At 44.9% G+C, this 19,187-nt stretch overlaps 2 protein-coding genes across 6 annotated transcripts in view; both read left to right on the top strand.

The window, feature by feature from the left end:
• Positions 1-4,825: 4,825 nt before the first annotated feature.
• On the top strand, positions 4,826-16,622 carry LOC122430777 (L-lactate dehydrogenase A chain). 3 transcript variants are annotated; one of them, XM_043451589.1, is made up of 8 exons: positions 4,826-5,025; positions 9,451-9,600; positions 11,073-11,190; positions 12,147-12,320; positions 12,986-13,159; positions 13,805-13,922; positions 15,178-15,301; positions 15,889-16,622. In XM_043451589.1, the coding sequence occupies exons 1-8, from the start codon at positions 4,879-4,881 to the stop codon at positions 16,051-16,053; spliced, it is 1,170 nt and encodes a 389-aa protein (XP_043307524.1). In that variant the 5' UTR covers positions 4,826-4,878; the 3' UTR covers positions 16,054-16,622. The 3 variants fall into 3 exon arrangements, with proteins under 3 accessions (XP_043307524.1, XP_043307527.1, XP_043307526.1); XM_043451592.1 differs by lacking the exon at positions 4,826-5,025 and adding an exon at positions 7,043-7,150; XM_043451591.1 differs by lacking the exon at positions 4,826-5,025 and adding an exon at positions 8,994-9,238.
• A 154-nt stretch (positions 16,623-16,776) lies between these two features.
• The window catches only part of LOC122430778 (L-lactate dehydrogenase C chain), a 33,803-nt gene continuing 31,392 nt past the window's right edge, over positions 16,777-19,187 (top strand). For 2 of the 3 annotated variants that reach the window (XM_043451595.1, XM_043451593.1), the window contains exons 1-2: positions 16,777-17,204; positions 18,450-18,565. In XM_043451595.1, coding sequence (XP_043307530.1) covers positions 17,177-17,204; positions 18,450-18,565 — 144 coding nt within the window. In that variant the 5' untranslated portion in view covers positions 16,777-17,176. Of the gene's footprint in view, positions 17,205-18,056; positions 19,134-19,187 lie in introns of those variants that run through there. The other variant, XM_043451594.1, reaches the window with a different exon arrangement.

Genomic DNA, 19,187 nt, shown 5'->3' with positions numbered 1-19,187 from the left:
GTGGCCTCCTGCAGAGTGAGGTCTCTCTGTCAAGCTGCCAATCCCAAGCCAGGGCTGTTGCAAGAGGCTCTAGTACAGTGGAAAAACCCCAGAAGTCGAGCTGGGAGTGGAGCCACACCCACAGTGCTGGGAAAGAGCCCAGGCTGGTGGAGAAGGCCGTGGTGTCTGGTGCAGAGAAGAGAGCGCTAGACTGGTTGGAAGGTTCCTGTTTCTTAGTCAACACCCTGAAACACGAAGGTAGGATCAAGAGCATGTCACTGCCCTCCCCTTCTCCCAGCCCTACTTCCCCAACACACAATGATGTTGCTTCCCTATAGGCCGATCCTATTGAGAGTGTAAGCAAAGAGTGTGTGGGTGTGAGGGGCTCACCTCCCTCTGATTCAGGGGGTAAAGGAGGACCGAGACTGCGAGGGCTTCTCCTAAGCTTTCATCCCTTCTGTGGCTAAAACTGGTAGATGAGCTCAGTTAACATGTCCTTTAAGATGCCTGACGCTGCAAGTGTGTTTGTGCAAAGGGCACGGCTTAACCCTGCACACACGTGGACTGTGCAAGGCTAATGGAGCCCCAGGAAGAGGGAGACTTTATTAGAAAGGGCCCTGAAGCATCTCTGGGGGCAGGTGAGCCATCTGGACCTTCCGGCAGCCCTGGATGGGGTACCTTGCAGAGGATTTATCAGAGTCACCCTTTGATATTCAGGGAGCAAAGGGTCAACTGCTTTCCAGTCTGTAAGCCACCCCAGGAGAAACTGAGGCACAGAGTAGTGGAGGAGAAGGAAGACTAGGGCAGGAGTTTGAGATCCACCTGCCTGCCTTCCATCTCTGAGGCCTGAAGCGGTTACACTTTTGAGGTCGGGCAGTGCCACCAGTGAAACAGAGGTAAAAATTCTTGTTCTGCTTTCCTCTCTTGGTTGAGGTGAAAACCTTGAGAGAATGGACATGAAAGCCTGCCCCCTTCCCACAAGCTACACATAAAAGAAGGACCCAACAAGTTTATCCAGCTGCAGGGAGGCCTTCTCCACATCTGGACCCACTGTGGCCTCTGGTCCCTCCTGGGTTTCAAAGGAGCTCTCTTCTGTTCTTCTTAACAAAAGTATGTGTGTTAGTCACTCAATTATGTCCGACTCTGCGACCCCATGGACTGTAGCCCCCCAGGCTCCAACGTCCATGGGATTCTCTAGGCAAGAACACTGGGGTGGGTAGCCATTTCCTTCTTCAGGGGAATCTTCCTGACCTAGGGATCAAACCTGGGTCTCCTGCCTTGCAGGTGGATTCTTTACTATCTGAGCCACCAGGGAAGCCTTGAACACAATCCCAGGCTCCCTTCTTGTACCCTTGAAAAATGAGGTGGGTCTACCTTTTCAGCTCAGGGTCCTCTGAGCAGGCTCAAGTGACAGGGCAGAGGGGCTCCTTCTCCAGCAGACCCTGCTTTGTGAGGTGTAGCTAGATGAGCGCCTAAACAAAATCCTAGGACCGAAATTTCAGTGAAGGTGCCCTGCAGTCAGCAGCTGCACAGACAAGAAGACCTCTGTTCATTTCCCACACCCTGCCCCAGGAAATTACCAATAAACTTCCCTGGCTGTATTCCTATTTACAATTGGCTTGATCCTCTTGGAATTTTAGAGGAAATTGTTCTTCTTTGAGGTAGGCTTGGGAATGTAATTCTCCATTTGGTAAGGTTTAAAGATTTGAAACATCTACCCAGGAATCAAAGAGAGATGGGTTCCTGTTATCCGTGATTCACTTTCAAAGCCCCGTGAGACTGTTTTTATTAACAAATCCAGTAGCCACCAGAGCCTTAGGAATGTTGGACCCCATTCTGGAACTATTATGGGGAGGAGAGAGTGCCAGGCAAGGATTTCCTATTGCCCCAAGTGGAGCGAGGAGCCTTGAATATCTGCCTCTAGTCCTACAGCAGCCCCAATCACTTTCCAAAATAGGAGGTGGCCTTGTCACTGAGTCCTAAGCAAAACTGTAAAAATGAAGGTGCTCTGAGCCTCCCTGGATGTTTGAACCAAAAGAGACAGACCCTCTTCTGTTTACAGTCAGGGATGCTGGGACTACAGAGGGAATCTGATTGCCACGATATCTTCATGAAAAGCTGGAGTGAGAACCCCAGGTCAGTGTCGCCTTTCTATCAGGCCACTCACTCATCTTTGCTAAGCCATGATTGTCACTGTCCTTGCCTCCCAACCTGTCAGAGGGAAAGGCTATCAAAGGTTCGCACAGTTCTCCCCTGCTGTGATTAGATAAGGGGCACGTTCCATCACAATGAGAATTGTTTGGCTTGGAGAGGTCCTGGGACTCCCTCTGCGGCACCGATTACTGAAGGTCTCAGTTTAGAAGCCCCTTACATTCTGGTGACAGTCTTTGCCTTGGAATCCATCAATGGGATGGAAGACTTGAGGCCTAACTCCCTGCCTCTTCCTACTGTCCATGAGATTCACCAGGCAAGAGGGTGCAAAGGTTAAATAGCACCATCAACTCAACTGACATGAATTTGAGCAAACTCTAGGAGATAGTAGAGGACAGAGGAACCTGGTGTGCTACAGCCCGTGGGGTTGAACAACTCCCTGCCAGGGGAGTATGAAGATAAAAGGACACAGGTCTAATCTCTTTCCTGGGGTAGAAAGTGGCTAGAAGGGTAATGCTTTAGTCTGTTCAGGCTGCTATAACAAAAGACCATAGACTGAATGGCTTATAAACAAAAAACATTTCTCACAGTTCTGGAGGCTTGGAAGTTCAAGAGCAAGGTACTGGCAAGTTTCTAGTGAGAGTCTGCTTTCCAGATCATAGATGGCAATCTTTTCACTGTGTCTTCGCATGGCAGAAGGGACAGGGAACCTCTCTAGCGTCTCCTTTATAAGGGCACTAACTCCATTCATGAAGTTTCTACCTTCATAACCTAATCACCTCCTAATAGCCCCACTTCTAAATACTAGTATCTTGGGAATTAGGTTTCAACATATGGCTTTTGGGGAGACACAGGCATTTTGTATACAGCAAAGAGAATCAGGAGTTTCTGAGGGGATTCTGTTAGGGGGTCAAGTAAGGAATGAACTCTGGAGGGAATGACCGTCTAATTCAAAAAGGGAAACAGAGGCAGCATCCAGCACCTGAGGGTGAGCCCAGCTCAAAGGAGGGGAGAAGGAGTTGGGGGTAGGGAGCCATCAGGGTTCCAGAAGAGATGGCACCCAGGAGAACTTGAGGAGTCAGGGCAGAGGCTTCAGCTTCCACTCCCATCATGAGAGAAGTAGATAGGGTTGGGAGGATGACATGAAGTGGTCTCCCACTTCATGAGCAGGGAGGCACCTGCTGTATTCCCAGAGAGAGGAGCTTCCACTTTGGCACATACACAGCAGGCCCTGGCCTGTCAGAGATGGAGACCAATAAAGCCATCTGCATCTCGGACCCCGCCACTCCAGTCATCAGCTTTGTAGCCATGGAAAAGGTGGGGGAAGAAAAGCCAGGCTGTCAGTGAGCCTTCAGAGGGACTGTGGGGGCATGCACAGTGTGTCGGAGAAGTGAATGTTTCATCCAGAATTGGTTGGAGCTGTGTATGTCCTATACTTTCTGTTGTGTATATGCAACAATATCCTTATTCAGGACCCTCAACCATCACCTCTCAACCATCTTGCTTTCACCCCATCTCTCCCATTCCCCCCAAACTTCGGTGACTTCCAGTGACCACCAAAACCCAAAGAAGCAAACTGCCAAATCTCTTAGCCTGACATTTAAAGCTAAAGATTCACCAGATATACCTTGAATTTCCTGACTCCAAGCATTTGTTTTCCGCTTTCTCAACACCTGATCATCGGTTCAAATCTTTCTCTTTCTCTCTCTTTTTTTAAGGCTGAGTTCGGATCCTACCTCTTCCAGGAAGCCCTCACAGGTATCCCTGGCCAAAGGACCTCTCTCTCATCTGAATGCTAGAGCAATACTTTCTACCTCTTTTGTGTCAGTGCTACATTTTACCTTGCACTTTAACTATTGAGGGGGATACTGTTGGTTTTCTCCATTAAATTTGTGGAGAAGCCCTAGAAATTTGTCTTATTCATTTTTGTATCCCCAGCACCTATAATGATACTCTTTACATAGCAGGCATGTAATTTGATTTATTAAACTAAATGTTGGTGATATGGAGATAGATGAATGAGAAAGTTTCTGCCCATTAGGAGCTTACAATCTAATCAGAGAAAGAGATGCACAGCAATAAGAACTAATTTAATATAAAGCCAAAGGAACAGCACTTGACCTACGGAGGTATGGGGTTTGGGTGGGCAGGGATGGTGGCAAGGGGGATCATGCAGGTTGAAGGAACTGCCTTGGTGGAAGTGAGTGGCATATTTGGGGATTGTGGTAAGTACCCTTGGGAATGGCATGCAGAAAAATAGGAGATAAGGCCAGAGAAGGGATATGGGCTTTGGATCATAAAAAGTCTACTGAGCCTTTTCAAGGAATTTGGATTTTATTTTGGAGGCCATTGACTGAGGGGCCACTGAATGCTCTTGAGGAGGAAGATAATATATACTTACTGGATGAAGGAATGACGTGTGTTTTGGGTAGACACCATTCTCTGGCCAGGGTCACTTTAGGAAAATCTTAGGTTGGATGCGGAACAGCACCCATCCTCTGCTGAACAGCCAGCCTGTCCCCTGATCAAATCACCTCTTTGTGAGATTCTCCCTTTTAAAGAAACTGCCCCCGCCCCCCCAAAAAAAACCACTTCGTCAGGATGAAAAATCTGTTCTGCCTTCTGAAACAGTTTCCTGCCCCACCCTCAGCTTTGACTTTATAGTACAGAAGTTCTTGTGTTTGGATTGCATTAGTCAGGATTCTGTATTAGTCAGGGTTCTCCAGAGAACGAATATTTATATATAAAATGAGATGTATTATAAAGAATTGGCTCATGCGATTATGGAGGCTGAGAAGTTCCACGATCTGCTGTCTGCAAGCTGGAGATCCAGGAAAGCAGGTGGTATGCATTCCAGTCCCAGCCAAAGGCCTGAGAAGCAGCAGTGTCAGCAGTGTAAGTCCCATGAGGATCAGAGACCCATGTCTCGGCTCAAGCAGATGGGCAGAGATACCCACTGACACCCACTGCCTCTCATTTGAAACTGAACTTTCTGAACCTGGGCTTGGGCGCCCTATTTCTTGGCCTTTGTGGAATTGGCGGGGGGTGAGGGGAAGGAGGGGGACAACATCCTATAGAGGAAAAACTCACAGTTTGGAGTCCTCAGCCTGGATTAAAGTACCAGCTGAAATCAATTATTAGCTGTAGAACTTTGGCAAAACCAGTTATCTCTTTGTGCCTCAGTTTTCTCATTTGAAAAATGGGGATAATTATGCCTACTCCAAAGAATTAAAGTCAAGATGAGGATGGGGACTGTCTAGCTTGCTGCCTGACACACAGGAGGTGCTGAGTAAACAGTACTTCTTTCATATTTGTAGAGTTAAATAGAAGCTCCAGTTCTACATAAACAGAGGGAAGCTGTGCCTGGAATGAGCTGTTGTTAGGTGCCTTAATTTAGAGGACTGCAAACTCTCTGCCTAGATTATCTTCAGAGATGGTCACAAAGCCCAGTTGTTGAAGATTCCTACCCGTCTCCCCAGCCTAACCTCTGCTCTCGGGGCTCTGCCCTGCTCTTACTGACGGCTGTGGTTGCGCTGATAGGAAGGCAGGGGCCCAGCCCTGGCTCAATGAGTCCATTGTTGCAAAGTTTGAGGAACCACAGACATTTGCAATTCGCACCCTGCCCTGATGAACCCTGGAGAACCTGTGGCTGGCCCTCAGTCCCTCCAGCTGTGTGTTTGGGGAGACAGCCTAGATTTCTGAGCGTCCTGGAGTGATGGGAAAACTGTTTTTTGTTCTTTAGTTGTTAAGTCACCTCTGATTCTTGCAACCCCATGGATTGTAGCTGGCCAGGCTCCTCTGTCCATGGGATTTCCCAGGCAAGAATACTGGAGTGGGTTGCCATTCCCTTCTCCGGGGAATCTTCCTGACCCAGGAATCAAACTTGGTCTCCTGCACTGGTAGGTGGATTCTTTACCACTAAGCCCCCTAGGAAGCCCGGGAAAACTGTTAGGATGTGCTAGAAAGCTTCCCTGTTTTCTTCTGGAGCTGAGGTTAGAGTTTTCCCTTCAAAACCAAGGAACTCACCAGTAGGGATATTTTTCACAGCTGGTGGCTATTAATCGGTGCCCCAGGTGCATGGAGGAAGTGGATTCACCTATACCCTTAAAACATTCATGGGCAGGTAGGATAGCTGAGTCACACACGCACTTCTACTGCAAGACGGTTGGCAGGATGTACAGACTGGTGAGGTGCAAGCAGACAGGAGGGGGATACCAAATCTGTGGGTGTGTGAGGTTGGAGGGAGGGGAGAGGGGGAGAAGATGGGTACAGTTCAAAGAGACAGCAGAGGAAGCCCGGCCAGGAACCAGCGTGAACCAAGGCCTGGAGGTAAAAATAACATATGTTAAAAACATAAAACCTAGGCTGTTCTGGGGCGTGGCTGGGACACAGGTACTTGACCGGTAGGGCAACAGGGAATGCAATCAAGAGGCTGAAGTTTTACTTTGAGTTGTGAGACCTGCAAGTTTTAGCCGTGGGGGGACGGGCAGGGTCGCGTTTTGGAAATCACTCGACTTGGGTTAAGTAGACTGACACTGTGCTAAGAATTTTCTTTTTTTCAACAAATATTCTGTCGTGTGTCGGTTACGTGCTAGAAATTGGGCAGTGGGCAACAGCGGCAAAAATTCAGTTGAGCCTTCCTTGAAAGTAACTTCCACATTTTATGAAAGAGGAAATGGAGGGTCGGCTTGATCCCAGCTTACGGCTCTGTTTTGTGCCAGAAGTAGCATGCCTCTGCGCAGTCTTTCTGAAGTCTCGGCGCACGTGGGTCGGACCGCCTGCGGGTCCTCCGCTTGCGCGCGCCGCCGGGGCATCTTCACCGCCCCGCCCGGCTGGGAGCCCGCCCCCACCCCAGAGCACACGTGGGTTCTTGCACGTCCGCCCGGCTCCCCCTTGACGTCAGCCTCGCGGTTCCATTTAAGGCCCCTCCCGCGCCCCACTGGGTACCGGAGCCGCTGCCGCCAAGTCCGGATCCCACGCCGCGCGCCTCCGACGCCTGCCCGTTCGACGGTCACTACCGGTACGGTCCGGCCGGGCGCACTCTGCGCCCGAGGACAAGGGCGATCGCTTTAGGCTTCACTGGCCCAGGCGCTGTCCATGGGGGTGGGGGGGTCCCCGCTCTTGGGTGGTGTAGGCGCTGCTTCCAAAGGGCATAGTCCTGAGACCTGGGCGGTGGCCTCACACTACCAAATGGTCTCGGGGGCCGGCCGAACCCTGCTGCTGCTCTAAGTGGGCACAGTGGCCTCTGGCCGGGCCGGGGAACCAAGGAGGTGGTCGCGCACCTAACCTGGGGTCGATGGTCCGGGTAGATGCAGACGGAATGGGAGACGACTGGTTGGGGAGGGGGGTGGAGTACACCTCCGGGCTTGAAATGAGCAAGCAGCACGGAGCTCGAAGTCAGGTTGCCGGAGTCCACGGAACCAAAAAAGCCTCAGCAGTCTGGGGCTGGTTCCCGGAAGCCGGAAAGCCGCTGGGTGCGCTCGGATCGCATTTTAATCCTGGCACTCTCGGGAGGTGGGCTCCTTGGGGCAGCCGCTGCCTGCAGAGGAGAGGGAGCTCTTGGCGCAAGTTACTTTTGTTAAGCAGCTGCCGCCGTATCGGTCGGTGTACTAGACGTGGTGCATGCAAATACGAAGGAGAAAGGGTACCAGCTCTTCCGCCTCTCAGTAGAATCAGAGGAGGGTCATCTGGTACCTTCATCTCCTTTTAACAAACCGGGAACCTAAGGCCGATTAGGGCATCTCTAAGGTCCCAGTAAGTGCCTGGCAGAATTGGGGGAAGGTAGACAGACCCTCTTTCTCCAGGGCTCCACTCCCACCCGTATCCCCACACTGAAGGGAGCGCTGGAGCCCAGAGCTTCGGTTTTGGTGAAACCAGGAGACGTCTGCAGAAAGCACTCCCTTCCCCCTGCCAGGCTGCAGAAACCTTTCAGGGCTGTCTAGAAATAGCAGTGATTTGTCAGGAGAGACTCGATTCCAGCTTGGTGACTCTGGGCTGCCTGCCTGCAAGTCCTCTCAGATATTTTTGCCCTTTGGAGCAGTGTCAAGATTAGACGTAGTGCTTTCGGGATGCAGTCTATGAAAATCTCTCCAGTGAACGCAGAACCACCCCTACCCCACCCTACTCCCCACTCTCCACCGCCCGCCCCCCCCGCCCCCCACCTCCCCGGCTCTGGAAATCGAGGCTTCCACCAAGAGGAACTTTATTGATGAACTTTAGGGGTCCAGGCTTCAGGTCTCTGCAGCTCTCCCTGCAGTAACAAATTTTCCTCATACCAGGCCTCACGCCTTTGCAACAAAGATCACGGCGGAAGCCACGCGAGGTGCCTCCCTGTGAGCTGGCTAACAGTCCCTGGTGCCTGGTATCAAGATTTAAACTCTGGTTCTGGCAGCGCGCCAGGCCGGGGAGGCAGCCAGCCGGGCTTCACGAACAAGTGTGCTTCGGAGCACGAGTTCAGTCTGAAAAAGTCTGGATTCCGAGCTCATTCAGACCCCACAGAGCAGTAGACTTCCTCCTCATCAGGTCCGCTTACGGGCGGGGCTCCGCAAGCCAGCGCTGGGCTGTCGGGGCTAGCGCTCACCTCTCAGTAGCCTGCGGCGCCTAGGCGCAAGACTTTTGCCTCCCCCCCAGCGCTGTGAAGTGCGCTTGCGCACAAGATGAGGCGCGGGGCCTGGGCGAGGGAGGGGCGGCCGCTAATCTTCCGGGTCTGGGCGGGGCGTAAACTCCGCGGGCCCCTGCACACTGGCCACTGGATGGCCACTGCTTCTTCGGGGGCGGGGGTTGGGGACAGGGAGGCGAAAACTAGAGCTGCGCATGAGCAGAGCTCCCACGAGTTCTGGCTAGTGCTGTGAGGACGTTAGAGCCGCTTTACGCACGTACCTGTGGTCCTTGCGGGGCTTGGCAAACGTCCTGAGGATTGGAGTAGAGTACTTGTGGTCTTTAAGGGCTTGGCAGGCGTCCTGGTGCCTGCAGAAGTGTTGGGCCGGCGGCTCATAGTGATCTTGTTTGTAGAAAGGCTAGCTCCGCTTGGAGTTAATAAATCAAGATGAGTGAGCCTTCAGGAGGCTATACTTATACCCAAACTTCAATATTATTTTTCCACGCCAAGGTGAGGAACTTTACACCAAGACCCTAGTCAGACCAGAGCCCGGCATTAGGCCTTTCGTTTCTTTGTCTGTCGGTAGGTTTCTTCCCTTCTCCCCCCTTGTAGTCATTTCTTGTGATTTTTAGGGGCAGGTATCCCAAAAGGAAGCAAAAGAAGCTTTTTCAGAACAGTTTTCGGAAGGATGCCAGTGACAGTGCATGTTTTTTCCCTTATAGATTCCTTTAGGTTCTAAGTCCAAGATGGCAACTCTCAAGGATCAGCTGATTCAGAATCTTCTTAAGGAAGAACATGTCCCCCAGAATAAGATTACAGTTGTTGGGGTTGGTGCTGTTGGCATGGCCTGTGCCATCAGTATCTTAATGAAGGTAAGTGAGAGAGCCTTTCACTTTGCAAGTCCCTTAAGGATACCTTGATTCCATCCAGCTACTGTTGCTCTCCAAGAATTGCATTATCACATCGTATATACAAATATATAAGCTCATGCACTCATTGAAAGAACTTTATGTGAAACAAACTTTTAAAACCTGATGCTATACTAAAAGGGTATCTAAACTACAAAAATTAAAGGTTTCTAGGTTGGAGACCCAGTTCCTTAAATTCACTGTGCTTTATTAACCTTGTTAGTTGCCTACAAATGAAAAAGTAGAGTCTATGCCTTTAAGCAAGCTAAAATTATTTACAAGTAACTTTGAATTGAAATTGACACATATACATGGTAAAATTAAACTGAATGTGGGAAGTCTTTTGCCCGTGGTAATCCCCTCTGCTCTGCTCCTTGGATAGTAGTTTTGGTATCAATTATGGAACTAATATTTAATTAGAAAAAATTTGTGAATGAATAAAAAACACTTTTTATAGCATTCAAGCCTGGTTTATATTAAAAAGAAATTGAGAGAGCTTAAAGTTCAGATTTGGAGTTACTGGTAAGAGAGTGAAGTGATGAATTCTGGATTCCGAACAAAAAGGACTGAAAGGAGAAGGGACTAAAGGTGGAAATGAGCTCTGCAAAGGTCTTGTAACCACGCAGGTTGCTCTGTGTGTTCTTAAAAGAGACCACTTGTTATTCAAAGTCTTTATTCCTTCCCCACTGGATCAGACATTGATACCATTTATTTTTCCCAAACCAGTGAACCACCTGTGGTCGTTTTCTATGATGCCCCCTAACTGAGGTGTGGCTAAGAGTAACTGGCAGACCACTTATTACACTGTAGCTGATTAGGGGTAGATCTGCACCTCGGCTTTTATAATCTCTTTGGTTATGATGGTCCACATTCCATTTGTATTAAAGCTATTATTGGTGCTCCTTGTCTGAGATGCACCTATGAACTTCTATAGGTTCACCTGAAAGGATATTGTTCACCAACGTTTTGTAATGCACAAATCTGTCGATAAGTAAAACTTTATGTTGGTTAACATATGGAAAACATGTAACCAGGGAATGATCTAGAATACCACTTTTTAGGCCTTAATACTCGTCTATATCATCTATTTAATGACTAACAACCTAAAATCAACGTGTAAAACTGAATTTGAGAGACTAAATAGAGCAGTTTTACATAGCTGGGTTGTACTCACTGCAAATTCAGTGTTCTGCTTCTGTGCAGTGGTGGTGGAGCTCCTGCTGAGGGTGCTCCGATGAGAGAGGGGGGCAGTTCTTTTCCCTATGTATATGTCATCCATGAGTCAGCTTTTAATGGGAGCCTACCTCTACTTTGAGGTACATACTAATAATAAAGTAGCAGAATTCTCCTATACCAGAAATATGGAAATTTTGCATGGTTGTCTAAAAATTTGGAAATGGCTATTTTCCATTGAACTAAAATTTTATGTCTTTCAGGACTTGGCAGATGAAATTGCTCTTGTTGATGTCATGGAAGATAAACTGAAGGGAGAGATGATGGATCTCCAACATGGCAGCCTTTTCCTTAGAACACCAAAAATTGTCTCTGGCAAAGGTTGATTTTGGCAAATTTATATTACATTCTGTGTTAGGATTTTCAAGCCTGATAAAGAATTAAACCTATCAGTTCTTCAAAGATTTCCTCTTTATACAGGATAAGAGCCTTTTAAACAATTTTGCATTGATATCTATAGATATCAATGTTTGAATTTCCAAAAGTGTTTTTAAATGAAAATCCAGTTTGTCCATGATGTGGAAAACATCTGAATTATAATATAACTAGCAAAACTTCTTAGGTTCATAGTTTACCACGTTGCTTCAAATATTTAAATGCACTTACTTCCATTACTTCCTTTCATACACTAACACGAGGTTGAGACTAGGATAAATGAGCCTGTTGAGCAGATATTCTTGGCTTGACCCTGTCACACTTTACAAGCACCAGCCAGGAAACAGACATGGGCCTAAATAGTCAGTTTTGACACTTGGAAACCATTGACCATTTATCTGATAGATTACTCTTTTCATTGTCTTCAACCCAGGATTAACCATCCTGTGCCATAGGATATATAGAAGCAAGACATGCTTGATAAGTGTGAAGTTCCCTCTGCTTAAAAAAAAAAAAACCCATCCCTGAGCTGATATGACCACAATTAAGTAGAAATAGGAGTGTGGAAAAGTGTGAACATTAAGCTCAGGCGGCAAAAAATTGGGGTGTGTGTCTCATTTGATATGAGTGTGAAATAAATTTTATTCCTTTCAGCTCCCCCCAGTCATAGTTATATAAAGCCACAATATAACTACATAATACAAGGAAGGTGTTGATGTAGTCTTCCTCCATGTAAGCGGCCACAGTGATAAAACTCCAAAAGTAAAGGAGTCTGGGCATATATGTGTATGCCACATACAAAAAGCACTGATAGAACTGTCTGTTTAAAAGGTTAATGGAACAGATTTTTGCTTGAGTTTTCTTAAAAGCCTTAATCTAGTTATTGTTTCTCTCTTGTCTAGACTATAATGTGACAGCAAACTCAAGGCTGGTTATTATCACAGCTGGGGCACGTCAGCAAGAGGGAGAGAGCCGTCTTAATTTGGTCCAGCGTAACGTGAACATCTTTAAATTCATCATTCCTAATATTGTAAAATACAGCCCAAATTGCAAGTTGCTTGTTGTTTCCAATCCAGGTGAGACTTTTAATGGCATAAAAATAGATGAGCTAGAGTAAAACTGATAGTATGTATCATAATCTATATATATGTCTCATATTTCTCATTTTCCTCCTGAGAGTAAATTTGTGTTTTTGTAAAATAGTTAAATTTAAAACATCAAGGGGAAACAATGGCTTTAACATAGTTGGCACTTTAAAATTTGTAACTTGCCTAGGAAGATCTTGGATAAGGAATAATTATGAATAATGTGTTATTGATGCACAACTTATTTTCATTAAACTACACTTCTTGAAAAACTTAATGTATTTGTTATACACAATATAGAGGCTTAAAAATATTAACAGAAATATTGATTGGTCATGATAAATAGCAAGATCTATACAGAGCCATGAATCTTGAGTAGTCAGTCATTAGCTCATGATTCACATAGTGAAAATGTTAGTCTCTCAATCGTGACCAACTCTTTTGTGGCCCCATGGACTGGGGCCTGCCAGGTTCCTCTGTCCATGGAATTCTGCAGGCAAAGATACTGGAGCGGGTAGCCATTCCATTTTCCAGGGGATCTTCCCGACCCAGGGATTGAACCCAGGTCTTCTGCATTGCCGGCAGATTCTTTACCTTCTGAGTCACCAGGGAAGCCCAATTCACATAATACCTCTGCCTAAATATTTTCTTCACAGTCGATATTTTGACCTATGTGGCTTGGAAGATAAGCGGCTTTCCCAAAAACCGTGTTATTGGAAGTGGTTGCAATCTGGATTCAGCTCGGTTCCGTTATCTCATGGGGGAGAGGCTGGGAGTTCACCCATTAAGCTGCCATGGGTGGATCCTTGGGGAGCATGGCGACTCTAGTGGTAAGTATGACTTCTTTATTGTTTGCAAAGATTGTGTAAAAAAATTGACAGGAATATAGTTACTGAATCAGAGCCTAAATCAGATACCCATTTATTAGGGTAGATGGTTTCCAGAAATCTTATCTCTTGGTATAATTGTGTGCTAGAATTGTTAAGATTTTAGTCATTTTTGTGTGACATATTTTGGTATAAGGGATGAAGAATGGAATTTATTATAATGAACTTATTAAATAAGATGATAGTTCTTAATATCACAGCTGTTTATAGGCAAACTGCTTGTCCCTGAAAAGGAGGACAGCTAATCCAGATGGAGTGTAAAGAGAAAAAATCTATTATCACAGTTGAAAGATGTTATAATTTGTGCAGAGTTCTTGGTTCCTTATGGCAAGAAAATTCCTCTTATGATCTCATAATATCCTGTCTCTATATTTCGCATTAGAAAAAAGCAGATTAGCATACAATGAAAATTCTTAGTTTTACATAATTTAATCAGTGAAAATCTAAGAGTATTGGTAGTCTTGACCACCTACCAAAAGGGGATAATCTTCCTCAGATAAGAAAACACAATTTTTGGAGAATGGGTCAGAATTGCTCGTCAGCTAGGTAGTGCTTGGGAGTAAATATATTCTGTACTATTTTATTCAGTGCCTGTATGGAGTGGAGTGAATGTTGCTGGTGTCTCCCTGAAGAATTTACACCCTGAGTTAGGCACTGATGCAGATAAGGAACAGTGGAAAGCGGTTCACAAACAGGTGGTTGACAGGTAATAGCTCTCATAGTTTGTAACACAGGAGGTCAAAATTATTATTTTTATTTAAGAAATTAAAAGTTTTGGAAATTTCCTGGTTGTTCAGTGGTTAGGACTTGAGCTTTCACTGCCGAGCTTGTGAGTTCATCCCTGGTTGAGGAACTGAGATCTGGCAAGCCTCGCACGTGGCCAGAAAGAAAAAAGATTAAAAGTTTAATAACCTTTGCATTTGGTAACTGTCAGAAAACTTGTTTTCTAAAGCTTGTTAAAACTCATACTATAAAACAGGTAAAGGTATTAGATATTGCAGGCATGTATTAATGTTATAGTCTACTTTTATTTGCCATAATTCTCAATTTATAGTATGATAACTCTTCCTGTATTTGTAAACTCAGATATAAAACAAGTCCACCTGATTTGAGATTCAGTCTTTACTTCAAAAGCATGTATCATTGATTTAGTTAGGAATAAGAATTTTTAAATCTAAGTTCTTACAATAATCTATGAATAGAAACACAACTAGCTGCTTGTTTACGCAGATGATTATAAAGTTTTAAGCAAGATACAAATTCATCATGGTACACAAAATAATTAACTGTTAGAAATTGTTCAAATAGGGAAACTTGCAACTTACTGGCATTATTTACTTTAAATAAGGTAGCCATGTGTAGACCTCGGGTCTTTGGAATTGAAGAATGAATCATGATTGGTCTAAGCAAGGCCCTCTGATTTGTATTTGTTAAAACCTGTGAACCCATCATCCAACCCAAGAAATATTGACGGTTGCTGTCAACTAACTGTAGTGTTTGTTGAGTTGGAATTATTAGTCTGCTGGTGCTTGGAAATGAGTAGATTCTGTGCTCTTCCCACTTACCCCTAACCCCCCACCCCCACATACACACTCTTGAGATAATCCCAAATCAAGCATGCAATATGTAATCTCGGATCTGCTTTTTTAAATTTAGTATTGCATATAAGAATCATCTATTTTGTTGCCTGAGCCCTAGTTGTTTGTCTGTTTTGACAACTATGTATAATTTATCCATCCTCCTGTTGAAGGACACTGGTGTTGTTGCCAGGTTCTTGAACATCCCCATACATAATATCCTGGCATACATGTGCAAGGGTTACACTTAGGTATATAATGCAACTTTAGTATTTATATAGTATTACTTATTATATCAGTGATTTCTCATAAAGCATATGTTCAGTGAAAGCTTTTTCTTTGTTCCTCCTACCCTACCTTTTCCTGTCCTTCGCTATCCTACAGTGCTTATGAGGTGATCAAACTGAAAGGCTACACATCCTGGGCCATTGGACTGTCAGTGGCCGATTTGGCAGAAAGTATAATGAAGAATCTTAGGCGGGTGCATCCGATTTCCACCATGATTAAGGTAGGTCTGTGTAGTAAAATGTACTTGAATGCCATTATTTCCTGTTTTGTTTTGTTTTTTAAACTCATTTCAGAAAGCAATTAGATTAAGGTAAGTCCTCAATCATTGATTTGAGTGAAATAAATTAGTGCACCTGCAGCTTTCTTTTTTGAAAAGACATGGTTGAGCTTTAGGATTACTGTGGTTAGTATTGTGGTTATTAGCCCATAGATACTTAATAATAACCTGTTGACTGAAAAACTTGATTCAATTTTGTTGAGATGAGTGGAAGACTATAAAAGACACAAATTTTTCTCCTTTGGGGAAAAATAGAAATCACACTTAAAGTTACCAAAGTGTCAGACAATAAAAATTGGAAAGTATGAGGGATAATAGCAATAACGTAGATTTTCTTTTAGAATGGAAGTCTTGCTGCTATTTTAATGACTTTCTTTTACCCTTTTCATTACATCCTAACTGAAAATCTAGGAAGAAATTTTACTTGCCAAGTTGTATTAAGTAAGCTTCATGATTGTAGAGAATAGAAAGTCTTGGGAGATCCCAGAATGCATAGAAAAAACATAAAATATTTTTCATTTCATCCTCAGGGTCTCTATGGAATAAAAGAAGATGTCTTCCTTAGTGTTCCTTGCATCTTGGGACAGAATGGAATCTCAGACGTTGTGAAAGTGACTCTGACTCATGAGGAAGAGGCCTGTTTGAAGAAGAGTGCAGATACACTTTGGGGGATCCAGAAAGAACTGCAGTTTTAAAGTCTTCTAATGTTGTATCACTTCACTGTCTAGGCTACACAGGATTTTAGTTGGAGGTTGTAACTCATATTGTCCTTTATATCTGATCTGTGATTAAAACAGTAATGTTAAAACAGCCTAGGAAAAAATCAATTTCCTAATGTTAGAAATAGGAATGGTTCATAAAACCTTGCAGCTGTATCCTGATGCTGGATGGCACTTACCTTGTGTGGTCCTAAATTGGTTTGTCAAATAATTCAACTTCCTCAAGAGGTACCACTGCCCATGTTGCAGATGCTGCAGTTGCCCTTCAAACCGGATGTGTATTTACTGTGTTCTATAACCTCTAGTTCCTTTAGCCAAGGTGCCTAGTGCAACTTTTTCCCTCCAGTGAATCACACCCTGGGATCCAATGTATAAATCCAGTATTGCATGCCACGTGCATAACTGTTCTAAAGAATCTTACGTACTGTATGAATCAGGATAGTGTACACTGCCTTGTAATGTAAAAGGGAAAAATTACATAAATAATGCAGCCAACTGTTACACCAACTAAATAAAGCTTGAACAGTGACCACTCTGGTAATTAAGATACAGTCATAAAGCTGTTATTTGTTTATTACATAAATGGGAGCCATTGGGTTATTGGGCTGCACTGCAATGAATTTTTTTTTTTGCAATGAATTTTTTAAGGAGTACTGTTTACTAATGACCAGACTTAAAGAATTAAGGGTGTGATTAGATTGGCTAGACTGTTTTGTTACCATTTCCATTGTAATCATTTTAATATACTAAGCCCTCAAATATGATGAGATAATTTGATTATAGTGCTAATCATAACTGGTACTCTACAATTCACATAGGTAACACCCTATACATAGATGTAAAAAACATTATTTGCCAACTGAACATAAGCAGTGGTTCTGTGCCACTACAAAGAGTCAAAGAGTCAAGCATGACTGAGCAACTATCACTCACTCAGTGGGCAACAGACTGATTTACTTATGACAGATACAGCATATTTGTACTTAAAATAATTTTTTTTGCCATAGACTTTATTAAACAAAGTTCATAAAAAAAAAAAAATGAATTTTCAGATTTAATCTCATAAAGCTTCCTCAGTTTCGGGCACACTGTATGTTCCATGTTCACCACGTATCTTCCTGCCCGAGGTAAGGGTAAGCCAACTCTGCAAGGGGCCCTGATTGTTTTTAATGGAATATGATCTCTTTTATAACCTTGGGAAGTGGACAAAGCAGGCCTTAGCCCCATCTTAAAACAAGTTGCCAGTTAGTGGAAGAAGCAAAGGGGATGTTCAGAATATGTGCCTTGGGCAGGTATGAAGAGCCTCTTCACCTACAGCAGGAGTTTGATCACTATGAAAATGACACTTTTGGCATGCAGGTGTAAAGCTTGGATCTGGAGGTCATCCAAGTCAGCACTATCTCACACTCAGTCTCTAGTAAATGAGGTACAAGGGCCAGAAGATGTGGAAGGAAGTAAAAGAGCCAAGTGGTAGTACAGATTCAATAGCCACTGCCACACCTGAGAAGCCCTTGCCTGGGGCTAGTAATAGGTTGTGAAAAGTGCCATAAGAGAAACAGGAGATGTTGGGAGGGGATGGTAGTTGATACATTTGTCAAGGAAAGTTAGAGGAAGTGCCATTTTTGTTCAAAACTGAAAATGAGGAATCAACTTTTGACAAGGGCTGGGGAAGAACTTTGCAGACATACACAACAGCAAAAAGTCCTGAAATGGGAAAAAGCTGTCCAAAAGCTGGAAGGAAGTGTGGTGTCTTGAGAAGAAGTTGGAGGGATGAAAGAAGGCCACGTATTGACCATTTCTTCAGTTCAGTTCAGTCACTCAGTCGTGTCCAACTCTGCGAACCTATGAATCGCAGCATGCCAGGCCTCCCTGTCCATCACCAACTCCCGGAATTTACTCAAACTCATGCCCATTGAGTCGGTGATGCCATCCAGCCATCTCATCCTCTGCCGTCCCCTTCTCCTCCTGCCCTCAATCCCTCCCAGCATCAGGGTCTTTTCCAATGAGTCAACTCTTATGAGGTGGCCAAAGTATTGGAGTTTCAGCTTCAGCATCAGTCCTTCCAATGACCATTTCTTAGATCGCAGTAAAAATTAGTTAAGTGCATTGGAAAGCCATTGAAGGATTTTAAGCAGACTTATTGCATGATCAAAACTACATTAAAACGACGCCAACAACAACAACAAACTACTGGCTTTTATACAGAAAATGGATTATCCTTTATATTTTGAAAAGGATTCAGATGCAAGTGATGACAAAAGCTGACAGGTGAGGTTGTGTCCCAACCTGTGAGTTATAAATTCCTTGCATAAGTTAAAATCACCTTAACCATGCCCTTTCCTTTTCATTACCACCTTGTTCTCTCAATTCAGCATTTCGAAGCATCGTCCTCAGGATGCTGGTTTTAGCTGGCCCACTGGTGAACAGCAGGTGCTCGCCTGAGAGTTCTTTCCCACGAAGGCTTCGAGCTTGCCCCCTTGCCCACCAGGTGGGTCTGGTCTCCAAAGTTTCGGCTTTTAAATCAGTCTGAGGCCTAGATCAGCCGAAGGAAATGAAACGACATACCAATATCCCTCTCTTGCACACTCTTCGAGACCAACTAAAATTCCTTACACGGAGATTACGACAACACAACAGCAGGTGCCCACCAACCCACTCACACCAGAAGACAAGCCCCTCCCAATGCGCCTGCGCCCGAGGCGGCCGTGGGGCAGAGCTTGTGTGCTGACGGAGGAGAGGCGTGCGTGCGTGCGTAGGAGCGTGCTTGCCTAACGGTTCAGACTGTAACGGTCGCTGCGCTTCCCGCCTCTACTGACGTTGCTGTGTGTCTTTTCTTTTGGTGGTGTAGCTTAAAAAGCGACTTAAAGGTCGTGCGTTGTACATTCCGGCCGTCTGTACTGACTTGGGCCACACGATAAGCGTTTGTGAGTGACTGGGACTGGAGTGAAAGTGGTGACTTGGGGTAGGGAAAAGTTTTAAAAACCTCTTGGTTTCCCAATCCCTAACACTGATAGATACACTCGTCGGTTTTCGAGGCCTCCACACCTCGCGAGCAGGTATTTTTTTCCCTTTGGCTTCCCCCTTCTGACATTCTGCAAATTCATTAGGTA

This window comes from Cervus canadensis, chromosome 29, assembly GCF_019320065.1.
Source record: "Cervus canadensis isolate Bull #8, Minnesota chromosome 29, ASM1932006v1, whole genome shotgun sequence".
Lineage (NCBI taxonomy): Eukaryota > Metazoa > Chordata > Mammalia > Artiodactyla > Cervidae > Cervus > Cervus canadensis.
This window is presented reverse-complemented; position numbering and strand designations above follow the sequence as displayed.

What these genes read in the sequence shown, in the direction of transcription:
- LOC122430777 (XM_043451589.1), top strand. Translation starts at nt 4,879, where the DNA reads ATGAGATGTATTATAAAGAATTGGCTCATGCGATTATGGAGGCTGAGA. An exon ending in GAAGCAGCAGTGTCAGCAGT is followed by an intron (nt 5,026 to 9,450) that starts GTAAGTCCCATG and finishes TTTCCCTTATAG; the next exon opens with ATTCCTTTAGGTTCTAAGTC. An exon ending in CACAAACAGGTGGTTGACAG is followed by an intron (nt 13,923 to 15,177) that starts GTAATAGCTCTC and finishes GCTATCCTACAG; the next exon opens with TGCTTATGAGGTGATCAAAC.